General features: G+C 47.3%; 1 protein-coding gene across 1 annotated transcript in view; it reads left to right on the plus strand.

Moving 5' to 3' along the window:
• The first annotated feature begins 516 nt into the window (after nucleotides 1-516).
• Nucleotides 517-14190, plus strand: part of LOC115091055 (1-deoxyxylulose-5-phosphate synthase YajO-like) — a 28166-nt gene continuing 14492 nt past the window's right edge. The window contains exons 1-3 of the mRNA XM_029600870.1: nucleotides 517-800; nucleotides 7193-7293; nucleotides 11390-11476. Coding sequence (XP_029456730.1) covers nucleotides 689-800; nucleotides 7193-7293; nucleotides 11390-11476 — 300 coding nt within the window. The 5' untranslated portion in view covers nucleotides 517-688. The remainder of the gene's footprint in view (nucleotides 801-7192; nucleotides 7294-11389; nucleotides 11477-14190) is intronic.

Genomic DNA, 14190 nt, shown 5'->3' on the forward strand with positions numbered 1-14190 from the left:
CTCTGGAATTCATTGTCAGAGGATGTGATTATGGCAGTTAGTGTAGCTGGGTTTAAAAAAGGCTTGGCTAAGAGTTAGAGGTGAAGTCCATAAACTGCTATTAATCCATAGGGAATAGTAACATGGGATCTATTTAATGTTTATGTACTTGCCAGGTACTTGCGTCTTGAACTGGCCACTGTTGGACCTACGATGCTGGGCTTGATGCTGGGCTTGTTCTGACCCAGTATGGCATATCTTATGTTCTTATGTTATTGGTCTACTATTTGGGGGGAGATGGAGTTCAAGAGTATAATCTATTTCAATGATCTTGGGGTCTAATCAGGAAGTGATCGGACTCTGTGTCCTAGCAGGCTTTTAACGAGCTATCCATTTATCCTGTTTATGCTGTTCTAAACCGAAGGAGGCACACCCACGTCTGTGAGGGGCCAGAAAAAAGGTACACTTCCTGCAGCAGAACGTTTTTTGCTATAAGCAAGCAAGGCTCTGAAATGCACGTATTGAACATTGCCTCATTTTAGCACAAACTAGTCTATAGCCAGCCACAGAGCCCTACATTTTAGGAGATCATTACTGTGCGACCTGTTAATCATTGATAGCACCCTTTCTGCCTATTGAGCTCACGTGAAAGGTGAGGAGGAGGAAATCTCATACTGCAGCATTCCGACTAAATGCTCGGCGGCTGAGGATGGCCACAATTCCTAAAGTGCAGCTGCGGGAGGGGCTGGAGATCTGCAGGATCCTGAACGGGCTGTGGCAGCTCTCCGGTAATCATGGACACATTGACCAGGAGAAAGCAGGTGAGCAGTCCCATTACGGTCAAACTCTAGCACAGAGAGAGAGCTTCCAAGTCCCCGGGAGCTGTCTCATTGCGTTGGCGGAGAGACTCTGGCAGAAAGAGATTTCACAGCTGTCAGCCCTGGAGCTGTCTCTATAAGACCCTTGCAGAAAGAGCTTGCAGAGCCCTGGAGCTGTCTCTATAGTGAGACCCAGACAGAGAGAGCTTTCACAGCTCCGGGTGTTGTCCACTTATGGTGAGAGCCTGGCAGAGAGAGATTTCACAGCTCTGGGTGTTGTCTCCTTATGGTGAAAGCCTGGTAGAGAGAGCTTTCACAGTCCCCGGGTGTTGTCTCCTTACGGTGAGAGCCTGGCAGAGAGAGCTTTCACAGCCCCGGGTGTTGCCCCCTTATGGTGAGAGCCTGGCAGAGAGAGCTTTCACAGCCCTGGGTGTTGCCCCCTTATGGTGAGAGCCTGGCAGAGAGAGCTTTCACAGCCCCCGGGTGTTGTCTCCTTACGGTGAGAGCCTGGCAGAGAGAGCTTTCACAGCCCCGGGTGTTGTCCCCTTATGGTGAGAGCCTGGTAGAGAGAGTTTTCAGAGCCCCGGGTGTTGTCCCCTTATGGTGAGAGCCTGGTAGAGAGAGTTTTCACAGCCCCGGGTGTTGTCTTCTTATGGTGAAAGTCTGGTAGAGAGAGCTTTCACAGCCCCCGGGTGTTGTCTTCTTATGGTGAAAGTCTGGTAGAGAGAGCTTTCACAGCCCCCGGGTGTTGTCTCCTTATGGTGAAAGTCTGGTAGAGAGAGCTTTCACAGCTCCGGGTGTTGTCCCCTTACGGTGAAAGCCTGGCAGAGAGAGATTTCACAGCTCTGGGTGTTGTCTCCTTATGGTGAAAGCCTGGTAGAGAGAGCTTTCACAGTCCCCGGGTGTTGTCTCCTTACGGTGAGAGCCTGGCAGAGAGAGCTTTCACAGCCCCGGGTGTTGCCCCCTTATGGTGAGAGCCTGGCAGAGAGAGCTTTCACAGCCCTGGGTGTTGCCCCCTTATGGTGAGAGCCTGGCAGAGAGAGCTTTCACAGCCCCCGGGTGTTGTCTCCTTACGGTGAGAGCCTGGCAGAGAGAGCTTTCACAGCCCCGGGTGTTGTCCCCTTATGGTGAGAGCCTGGTAGAGAGAGTTTTCAGAGCCCCGGGTGTTGTCCCCTTATGGTGAGAGCCTGGTAGAGAGAGTTTTCACAGCCCCGGGTGTTGTCTTCTTATGGTGAAAGTCTGGTAGAGAGAGCTTTCACAGCCCCCGGGTGTTGTCTTCTTATGGTGAAAGTCTGGTAGAGAGAGCTTTCACAGCCCCCGGGTGTTGTCTCCTATGGTGAAAGTCTGGTAGAGAGAGCTTTCACAGCTCCGGGTGTTGTCCCCTTACGGTGAAAGCCTGGCAGAGAGAGATTTCACAGCTCTGGGTGTTGTCCCCTTACGGTGAATGTCTGGCAGAGAGAGCTTTCACAGCCCCCGGTTTTGTCTCCTTATGGTGAGAGCCTGGCAGAGAGAGCTTTCACAGCCTCGGGTGTTGTCCCCTTATGGTGAAAGTCTGGCAGAGAGAGCTTTCACAGCCCCCGGGTGTTGTCTCCTTACGGTGAGAGCCTGGCAGAGAGAGCTTTCACAGCCCCGGGTGTTGCCCCCTTATGGTGAGAGCCTGGCAGAGAGAGCTTTCACAGCCCCCGGGTGTTGTCTCCTTATGGTGAAAGTCTGGTAGAGAGAGCTTTCACAGCCCCCGGGTGTTGTCTCCTTACGGTGAGAGCCTGGCAGAGAGAGCTTTCACAGCCCCCGGGTGTTGTCTCCTTATGGTGAAAGTCTGGTAGAGAGAGCTTTCACAGCCCCCGGGTGTTGTCTCCTTACGGTGAGAGCCTGGCAGAGAGAGCTTTCACAGCCCCGGGTGTTGCCCCCTTATGGTGAGAGCCTGGCAGAGAGAGCTTTCACAGCCCCGGGTGTTGCCCCCTTATGGTGAGAGCCTGGTAGAGAGAGCTCACAGAGCCTGGGAGTTGTCTCATAATGAAAGTCCGGCAGATGTAGCTTTCACTTGGTGAATAATTAGAGCAAATGTCACTTCCACGAGACTTTTTATATCTTTTTCTGAGCTGGTCATAAATGCAAACTAAACAGAATTCTCATTTTCATCTGAAAACAATAAGCTAAAAGCGCCCATGTAGGCTGTTTGGCTCCTTGCAGTTTTTCTCATGTTTCTGAGAGTGGATCGGGGACAGAACCTCCAAAATTGCCCTCTTGCATAAGTGCCGGCACCAGATAATTTGGCACCTGGGACAGATTTTCAGGCTAATACAATAAAGTGTGCGGGGAAACGGGTGCTCAGAGTTGAGCGCCCACTTCCCTAAATCGCGCCCAGCCACCTCTCCTGGGCGCGCAATACTATTTATGTAAATATATTTTATTAACTTCAATAATAGAAACAAATCCAGGAGAAGGAACACAGCATGATATATTACAAGAACAAAAGACCGTATAAAACAGGAATCTTATCTACTGTACTGTGATACTGTATTTAAATGAGGAGTCGCGCTAAAAAGGAGGCGCTAGGGACAATAGTGCGCCTCTAGCGCCTCCATAGCAGCGGAAACCCAGGCGAGGTGGCTGTCAGCGGGTTTGGAAAATGGACGCTCAGTTTTACGAGCGTCTGTTTTCCTAACCTGACCATTAGCACATTTAATTAAAAAAAAAAAAATTTTTTTACGTTTTGGTTCCTCCAACCTAATATCTCCACAATATTAAGTCGGAGGATGTACAGAAAAGCAGTATTTGCACTGGCGCAGCGACTTCTCTTTTGGTGGCAGAAGCACGGATGGCCCTCTGATGGCGGTGGATCCAGCACACCATTCCTCCTCTCTCTCTCTTCCTTCCCCTGCATACCCCTCTTTTTCTCTCATTCCACTTCTTGCCCTGCATCCTCCTCTTCCCCCTACTCCTTGTCCTGGCATCTCCCTCCAGTAACATCCTTCCTCTTTCTTCCCAGCAGCTTCCCCACTATCTCCCCAACCTCCTGTCCAGCAGAAGCCCTCTCTTCCCCCCCACCTCCACTAATTCCTAGCTAATAAGCACCCTCTTTCTTTCTCCCCAGCCCCCCTTCTCTCTCTGCTCACCCCATCCTTCTGCCAGCCGCAGTCCCTTCTCTGGCTTTCCCTTTACTCCCCTGCCCAATGGTGTCCTCTCACTTCTCCCTCCCTCTCTTTCTTCCCTCCTATGCTCCCTGGGCCAGGATGCTGAAGAGCAATGTACAACGGGATAGCTGCAGCAGCTTGTGACAAAACAGAAACAGCCCGGAGCCTGGGAGTCTGTGCATGCACACAGGCGCTAAGGAAGCCCTTAGTTTCCTGTTATCTAGGAAAGCCATGTGAGGGGCAGGCCACTGCAGAGTCTGGGACTGTGTGCCTGCTCACAGGCCCCATGCTGACTGTCTCTTGTTGCTGCTGGAATCAGTGGGAGACACTGATGACCAGGGCCACTTTCACCACTTAAGGGGGCCTCTACTTTCTTCTAGGTCATGCAGATCCATTCAAGCGTAACATGAGGCATCTTCAGCCTTCCAGCCTGTGCAGGCTGGCGCAAGCGTAAGGTCTTGCACTACAGACGCGGCTAGTGCAAGGGAACCCTAGATCAGTGATTTCTAAAAACCTCTCTCATATATATTCATTGCATGAGACCTGAAAGCCTAAGAGGCTTGGGTCTCCTAGGACAAATTTGGGAACAACTGCTCTAGGTCTACCTTCAGCTTTGCACTGCCTGTCCCCCAACACACCTAACTTTCAGGCCCACAGGACCCTATTCCTGATATTTTGGTAATTAAACTAAACAATTATGTGACCCCCCCCCCCAATATTCCTCCCAGAATAATCCTGTAAAACACATAATTGGATATCATTAGGTCCATATTCAGTTCCACTTAGCCAGATAAATTTTGACTTTTCCAGCCAAGTGGCGATGGCTAAATATGTGCTTAGGATCAGCAACCACCACTTAGCCAGGTAACTACTTATCCAGCTAAATAGTTAACCAGCTAAGTGTTGGGTGAGGGCGTACCTGAGAGGAGCTGAATTAGCCGGATCAGTTATCTGGCTAACTCCGATATTCAGAGTTAGGAGGGTAACTTATCCGGCTAAGTCTGGTCATCCCCTAGTCCTGTCCTAAAGTTAGCTGGACAGGTTTATCTGGCTAACTAGCCGAGCAGCACAGCAGCTGAAACCTCAACATTTTTAAATATTTAAACTTTGTTTTGTATATAGTAACATAGGAATATACAAAATGACTGCAAAATAAAACCAAAATGACACATCCTGTCTGCCCATCAATATTTTTAGGGGTGTAATTGCTGCTCTGTGCAGATATCCCTGTTGTTTTTGTTTATATATATATATATATACACAAGTCTATCTCAAGCATATTCATTGTGAAAATCCTGAAACGTTGGCCGGTTGTAGTTCTTAAGGACCAGAGTTGGCCACTCCTGCTGTATAGGTTCCGAGTGACTTTTTTTTTTTTTTCAGAGTTTTGAGTTACTTCACACACTGCCTGATAATGAAGTGAGTCTGTGTAACTCTTACAGAAGTAATAAGAGAAATTGATTTTTTTTTTCTATGGTAAGCAGTAAGGGGAAGCATCCTAATTGCAGCCAGCCATCTCAGAGATTAACTTAAAAAAATGCAGTATCGATTATTTTAAAATTTATAAATGTAGATATTTGTTGGGTTTTTTTTTTTTTTGCAGTCTACCCCAAAAATCATAGATGACACATTCATTAGACACTGACATGATTTCTGAAACATATCTATGCTCAACTGTATCCACTCCATGCTCACCCTCTCCCCTCCTGTTCCTGAATGATGGGAGGAATGGGCTGAATTAGGGAGCAGAATGGCTCTTTCTTCTCTGTGTTCTGTCTGCTTCAGGCTCACCCACTCCTCTGCTGTTCCCTGCAAGCTGTCTGGCAGGGGTAGGGGGCCTGGAGCAAGAAGCAAAGTGCTGCTATCTGCTGCCTGAGATTAAGAGCACTGTTTGATAGCATCATGAACAGAGCCCTGGGTGCTTATGTAATGGGACTCCTGCTATACAGGTCCAGGTGCAGCTGCTCCTTTTGCCCATAGGTAAAAGCAGCCCCATCTAATATGCCCCCTGGGGTGTGACTCCCGGGACGTCCTCCCAGTTCAGGTATTGCCTTGCACTGCAGTGGTAGAGAATATAAGCTACACATTTTTTTTAGCAGGGGATTCTGCATTTTAATCAGCTTTGATCATCTTCAGTGAAATGTGATATGCTGAATTTAGGAGTGACTGCAGCCTTCGTCTTCTTTTGCCAAGGTGGTGTCGGGGGTGGGGTTGGATAGTTTGCTCCAGGTTGTATAGATTAGTAGGGAAAGTACTCTGTTGTGATATAGTAAATCAAGTGATAGGATGTCTTCATGAAAAATTGTGTGTTAAAGGGTTCTGCTGATAACTCAAACATGCTTTGATTAACCCTCTTGAAAAGTGTTTGGGAGTCATGAAACTGGTTCTGCTTTCATCCACTATTATTGTCTTTTCATACATGAAATTAGAGAAAAGGAAAACTCCCTCTGGTATGTGGCTGCTTCCTATTTTTTTTCCTTGCCCTGTTTAATTAGGGTTTCCTTCATCAAGACAATGCAGTTCTGAGGCTTGTTCATTAAATTCCCATGTGTCAGCTGCCCAATCCTGAATAGTAAATAAGCATGTTCATGATGTCTGTGCACAAGGTGTGTGTTTATGCCTAACTGATACAGCCCATACAGAATATGTCTCTTTACATGCGATATATTTTAGTCAGGGAGTTCTCGCTTTTAATAAAGACAACACACGCTCTGAGGGAAAATACTCATCGAAGATCCCAAAGATGTTGGTTTGCAGGTGCTTCTGCTGGAGAGATACTTAGGGGCTTGTGGATAGTCACAGGGCTTTAGCTTGCAGAAAGACAACTCACAGGCCAATGAGTCCCAATGCCTTGTGCAGAAAAGATTGATTTTGAAAGGCCCAGAGCAGGTACAAGGATGTGAACTGAGAATGGAGATGCACAGAGCTAGCCAGTCAGTCTCAAGACTGACTTTGCACTGCTTACATTTTATTTTGAATTTGGATTCAGGATGTGGTGCATTAAAAGAGGGGTTCTCACAACCAAACTTTTTTTTTTTTTTTTTGTTCCATCTGTACATAAAGGACTCCACAAACATTAACTTGAGGAAAATTGGCAGTTAATGTAAGCCGACCCCTTCACCCACAGTGGCTGCAAAAAAAAAAAAATCCATCAGTGACTATATGTGGCCAAAGTGGTCTCAATTGAGACCACTTTTCTAGTACATAAACGGTTGACCCTCGAACATTGCATAACACTAAAAGGTTTTACTTTGACCTTAGTTCAATCTATGCCTGCTTATCTGGAGTGCGGACTGACAACGTTTGATATGGCTGATATCTATGGACCAGCAGAATTGGTATATGGAGCCTTTTATAAGAAGGTAAAATCAATTTTTTTATACTAAGACTGTAAAATCACAGATTTCTTAAGAGGATGGAAAAAAATGCAACATGATTTACAGTGAATAGTATTAGCCTGCTCCTTTGTACTTTCAGCTCAATAGGAAATAAGGCTGGGATTCTAGTGTAGCCCCTATTTTGAGGTTTGGTACAAAATGTTCAGGGGTCACACTCAATCCCTCACACAGTCCCTCAGCCTTTACAAGCCCCAGGCTTGGATTCTCCCATGGTTGGGGAGGCTGACCTCCAAGACCCAAGGGGCAGATTGACAGGGTGTAATCCTCTTCTCTGGGCCTGATGGTGGAGCTCCTCCAATCTTCAGCCACTGGGTAGGAGGGCTCCACCAGCAGCCTGAACCTCCTTCCCTCTTCAGCCACTGGTGGGTGGGCTACACTGGCAGCCCTGGCTATCCTTCCCTTTTTAGCCACAACATCTACAGCTATTACCTCTACCGATACTGAGGAGCCTATGGAGGGATCAACAAAATGGTAGCTGGGTATGGCAGTCAGTAGCTGGTGGGGTGGACATGTGAAGCCTACAGGTCCCGGCAACAAACAATATCTGGCGCCACAAGCAGATTATTTATATATATATATCTATATATATATATATCTATATATATATACACACACACACATATATATATATATATATACATATATACACAGGTGCATAGTTTCCAACCAATGTTCTCAAATACTTCTTAATGCAAATGAATTGCGCACATAGTGAAAGTATCCACTAACATGGATTTAGAAAACCTACCTTCATTATTCCCTCTTGTATACACCTAAGTACATCCCAGCTAAGCCACTAGACAAATTTTCAATCTCCAGGGACCAGTCGCATTGAAATCAATCTAAATGACCAATGAAATCCTGATAACAACAAAAACTGATAATATTAGACTCACTTTAATCCCCTTTTTTTGGCTCCCCTTCCTATTGCTTTTTTCAATTAATGCTATTTCATACTGGATATACTGGAGAAAGCTAGGGAAAGATTAGCCATTAATAAGAGAGAGAGCAGTGAGGGGGAAGATCAGCCCACGTGGCCATGAAGGTTGAAGCAGTAATGAGAACAGCGGACAGCAAGGCCTTGGGATAGGCTCTGTTACTGCCCTGCTGACAGCCGGCTTGCTCACCAGCCTTGTAGGGGTTTCTTGGGGTAAGAAAGATATGAGCCAGCCTAATCTAGCACATGACCCTTAATACTGTGCTAACAATATACTAAACATAAGGAAGAAGACATGAAAACCAGGATTTTTTAGCACTTTTCAAATTTGGGCCTATTGAAAGTGACTTTATACTTATTGGAAGAGGTCACCGTCAATAAGGTGGGTACAGGGCTTTGCTCCACCTTTCCTACCAGTGGCTGAAGAGTGGTGGAGCTCTGCGTCTCTGGTGGAGTTTACTCACCAGCGGCCAAAGAAGGAAGATGGCCTGGTGGAGCCCATCTGTAAGTGGCCAAAGAGGGAAGGAAACCTGGGCCACTGGCAGAACCCACCCATCGGTGGCAGAAAAGTTAGAAGCCCTGGCCACTGGTGGGTGACATGCGCACCTTACCAGCCACTCATTTCCATTCTCAGCCACCTCGCAAACTACATGCACTACTATACATGGACTTCCAATGTGGCATGCTGGCCTCTGCAGTTCCAACTCGCACAGGCTGATGGTCAGAAGATGATAGCAGTGCTGCTGACATTCTCACAATCCAGGATGGAGGTGAGGGCTGGAAATGCAAAGTATACAGACTAGCTGCATATCCAGGTAAGAGGAAAGGGAAAAGAGAAAGCCCATCAGAGTGCAGAGCCAAGAAACATAATAGTGCAGTATATAATGGGGACATGGTATGTTCCAACTCAGCCCACCAGAACCCCATAAATGCACACACTCTCCATACCTCTCCCCCCCCCCCAAGTCATCCATATCTTCCCCAGCTCTCCACAAAGACCCAGTCACACAAACTACCTCCATATCTTCCCTCCATCCAAACCCACCCCAGCTATACATACATATCCACGCAAACATCCACAGCCACTGATACATGTACACATCCTCCATAATTCAAACCTGTCCACATCTGCCATAGATATACACATACCAAACACTGCCCCTACCATTCACATAATCATCAACCTCTTGATTTATCCACACCCAACCTATCTACCCCTCACACCAACTTACAGCCATTCAGTTCTTCACACATGCGCTCCGTATAACCACTGATGCATTCCCATACACACACACACACACACACACACACCTCCATAGCCACCCATGTACATCCCACTCAACCTCCCGCCCCCCCCCCCAAAAAAAAAAACACTTTCCATAACCTCCCCCTACCACGCTATCCTCCCAGGCCCATCAAAACCTCCTCAGCTACCCACCAACCTCCATGTCCCCAATTAATCCATACCTGACCCATGTATCCCCTCAGCCTGCACTCTCAGTTTTTCACAGACACTCCCGCCATACGCCCCCAGCCATGTACACACATATACCTGTAATCACTGATGTACACCCTCCTACACACATCCCTACCAGATACACTGAAGCACACACACACACACCACTGCCACACACACCACTTGCACCCATAAGTGTACAAACACCCCCGTTACCCCACAACAGCCATGCACACACACATGCACATACCCCTGTATTCTCCCCAATATCCATATACACACACACAAAGCCCCCATGCCATGCAGAGCCATCATCCCACTGCATCCGCAGATAGCACCCAGCAAGGCTACTGACCAGCCACATAAGTTGGAATGGAGTTGCCACTAGGTGTCTCAGGGAATTCCTTCTCTGGAATGACATGCACTGGACATGTGGGGAGAGAAGACTGAACAGCAATGCATCATTAGCATAATAAAGAAAGCAGATAGGCAGACTGATGATGTCTTTCACATATGGAGACCCCCAGCAGCCCATAACCAGAATAGGTGCAGAGCTTTGCTTAGAGGATGATGGGATGTACATTTGTAACAAGCTAACGTGCACCCCACCATGGATCCACCACCCCACCCCACTGGACTAAAAAGAGGCCAGCTTTCAATAGTGCACCATGGGGCAGCTGCACCGGAGGCAGACAGACAGACAGGAAGGAGGGACAGCAAGGGAGAAATGTTTGGGCCAGGTGGGGTGGGGTGGGGTGGGAGGGAGAGGGCTGAGAGTGGTGGAATGGAGCTGGGTGGGGACCCAATATTGTGGGCACAGGTGACGGAAGGAGGGTCGGGGTATCCTGGGTTCAGGCTGGAGAGAGGAAGGGATTACTGTGGAGTGTCTGGGAGGGGGGGTGATGTGATAGGGTTGAGAAAGTGCTGGGCATTGGAGTGTGCTCGGTGAGGGAGAAGAGAGTGCTGTAGAAGGGTTCAGAATATGCTGAAGCTGGGACAGTGAGGTGGGAAGGCAGTGCTGGGACAGGGCTGGAGAAGGGGATTAGATGTCTGTGCTGGGAACAGGCTGAAAAGAAGGGAAGGAAGTTTTAGGGATAGGGTGAGAAGGGTGGATGGGAGTTCTGGGTTCAGACTGTGCAGGTGACTAGGGGTCTCTGGGGAATTTCAGTGGGTTTCAGCTAGTGCACATATGTTTCAAAACTGTACATGAGATTAAGCATGCTGCTAACGTGTCTACTTTATGCCAAGGATGGGCAACTCCAGTCCTTGAAGGCCCCTTACTGGTCTGGTTTTTAGGATAGACCTAATGAACATGCATGGAATAGATCTGCATACAACTGAGGCTTGGGCATGCAGATCTATCCCATGCATACTTATTAGAGATCTCCTGGAAACCCAAATGGGTTGGGGCTCTTGAGAACCAAAGTTGCCCGCCATTGTTTTATATTGGGTAAGCATCTGAATGGACCTGTAACTGCACAACAAGTCGATATTCAGACACAAATGTGCATGACTGCCTTGTATTTAAAGATTGGTTGGGTTTATGTAGGCTTAAAAGTCTGTGCATGTATTGCCAGTTTAGGCTCCTAATTGAACATTTCTGTGATACTCCTTCCACTGAGGAAAATCTAAGAAACTGTATTGAATCTCTGATGGTTTTATTACAGCTGCTAGCAAAGAAACGTCAAGAGGAGGTGATCAATATCCAAGGTCTGACAAAATATGTGCCCCGCCCAGGACCAATGACAAGGAAGGCAAGATTAACGTTCCTTTTTAAATCTTTGCTATATTTTAATACACAATTTACATTTCAGATGCCTTAATAAAATGGGTGCGTTAACCATTGCATAATGACATTTTCATTAGGCCAATTAATCTCCTTCTTTTTTGGGTGCTCTTCCTTTGCTCTGAGCTTGTCTCATTCATTTTCTACCATGACACTTTCTAATTCAGGGGTTGATGCAATAAAGTGCACCCAGCCTAGCGCATAGCTTTACACTTGGTTGGATGCGTTTTGGTTGCACTAGACTAGCACCCAAGGCAAAAAGAAGGTTAGCACTTAGCACATCCAAAACACGTGCCCAAAAAATGCATAGCTGATAGTGCCCATCACATATAAATCCCATGTAGATGAGGCTATTAGCTATTACTCCTAATGCAGAAAATTGCTGTTTGCCCAACACATACTTTTTAATGTGCCAAATTTGACTCCAGCCCCAGAGATAGTTTAAAGTCAATCCGCAAGTCAAGGGCTCATGAAAAATTAAAAAATATGGTTCTCTCTGGTTCCTTCTGCATAAGCATTGTAATGCTTAAATTTTCTGTTTGCGGTGTTAAAAAATAAATGTATATTGGCTTGATTTAAAAAAAAAAAAAAAAATCTTCTGGATGCACAATTTAGACACCCATAGGAAAGGGGCGCTTAGCTATGGGCATCTTCAGCAACGTCAGCAAAATCGCCCAAAAGAAGCGGGATAAAAATGGGTGCTCATGTGAGCTCTGTTGCAATTGTGGGCGCCAGATGCATTTGAGTGCTAGGGATGCACAATTCATCCCTAGTGCGTCCATTTTTACGCAGCCCCTCATTTAAATTCTGTATCGGGTGCCCAGAGGATGTGGCTGTGTGTACGTTAGGAAAACAGGCGCTCGATACCAGCACCTGTTTTAGTGCTTGTCTTATTACATTGGTCCCCTTAGGAGTACTTGCTGTCGGGGCCAGCACGTTAGTCCTGAAAACATTCTCTTTGTTACATTGTCACAGTCTTCCAGTGTTATTGCTGGTGGACCCTTGGGCCGGCCCGACGGAGCCGAGGCTCCACAGAAGAGGAAAGGCCGGGAGGCGGCACAAGACTGGATGACCAAGCAAAGTCTTCGCCCTGGAGATCCGAGATCCCCCCAGGAGGAGCCCATGAGGATCCGGACTGCTGGGACTTATGAGATGGCAGCGAGGAACGAAGCGAGGAGATCTTCACCCTGGAAGTCCTTGGTCCCCCCAGGAGGAGCCTGTGAGGACCAGGACCGCTGGGATTTAGGTGGCAGGCAGCAAAGAGAAGTCAAGACGATCCGGAAGTCAAGGCGGGCAGCAGTCATGGAGAATCAGGAGCAAGCCGGAGTCAGGAGCCAGAGAAACAATCAGAGGAAGCAGGTTCAGGAACAGCAGGAGCGGAATCCAGGAACAGCAGGAGCAACTAGCTACTCACACGGAGAGACCTCGTTGCAAGGCGATTAGCTGAAGGCAGATGCCAGCTTAAATACCCTGCCGGCGTCTGACGTCATTTTGGGGGCTGTCCAGCACTTCCGGGTGCTGGACTTTTAAATGCTGCTCCTTCGTGCGCGCGTTGCTTGGCGGGGTGGGGCAAGGATTGGGCCTCGGCGGCGTCTCCCTTGTGGAGATGCCGCTGCAACGCGGCCTAGCAGGCCCAAACCACGGCGGTTCCCGGCGCGGTTCTGAGGGCGGCAGATGAGGTAAGGACCCAGTCGCTAGCCTAGCGACCGGGACTGCAACATCCAGTTTGCAGCAGTTTTTATGTATCTACGCTGGCCCGGCATTTCTCTCTCTCTGTGGTTTTAATTGTGCCTGCTGTGCCTGCTGTGCATGGAGTTTTAATTGTGCCTGCTGTGCATGGAGACCTGCTAAAACAGCCACAAAAGTGGTCCTAGCATGTGAAATTCGGAGACTGGTTACAGAGCTTGCTTGATTAAATTAAACTCTGACATTGACCTTCAAAGCTCTAAGATGAGACAGACCTTAGTTATTTGACAAAAGGTTGTCCTTATACTTGCGCTCACAATGACTAAGATTCTCATTTGGTATCTTCATAAAAACTCCAAAAACAGAATAAACCAAAAGAACAGATATCTGGCAAAGGTCCTTGGAAATGCTATCAGCACCTGCCCTAAGGAGCTCCCTTTCACAGCAGCTCTGCCATGACTACCCTCCGTTCAGAAAACACACTACAGCCAAATTCTTCTGCCAGGCCTTTAACCCCCAACTCATAGCTGCCTCCACTTTAGGAAGCAGCAAAGCAGAAGAAACTTATCTCCAACACATAAGCTGAATGAAACTGGCGACAGCAAACTGAGGAATAGCATGTATGAGTGCCAGAACATACTGCTGCACCCATTTGCCTTACTAAGATGATATATTGTATATGGATGTATTTGAAACTTAGGCATTGTTGTTGATTGTAGATTTATGTGCAAGCTGCTGAGTATATTTTAAGTGCAGGCAGTATTATTATTTTAATTTCTAATTTGTAGAAGTTTTATAAATTAGTTATTAATGATGTACCTTTAGTCTTTAGTCCTTATTATGCTAGTTCAGTCTTTACTGTGCACCTTTCTCTATTGGAAACTCTTCCTTTTGGCCTCTGATTGTATGCTGCATCCTTAGACGTTGTACCGCACCTTGGGTGACTTTCTTATTCAGAAAGGCAGGTATCCAAAGAATAAATACATCTGAACCCAA

The sequence above is a fragment of the Rhinatrema bivittatum genome, chromosome 4, assembly GCF_901001135.1.
Source record: "Rhinatrema bivittatum chromosome 4, aRhiBiv1.1, whole genome shotgun sequence".
Lineage (NCBI taxonomy): Eukaryota > Metazoa > Chordata > Amphibia > Gymnophiona > Rhinatrematidae > Rhinatrema > Rhinatrema bivittatum.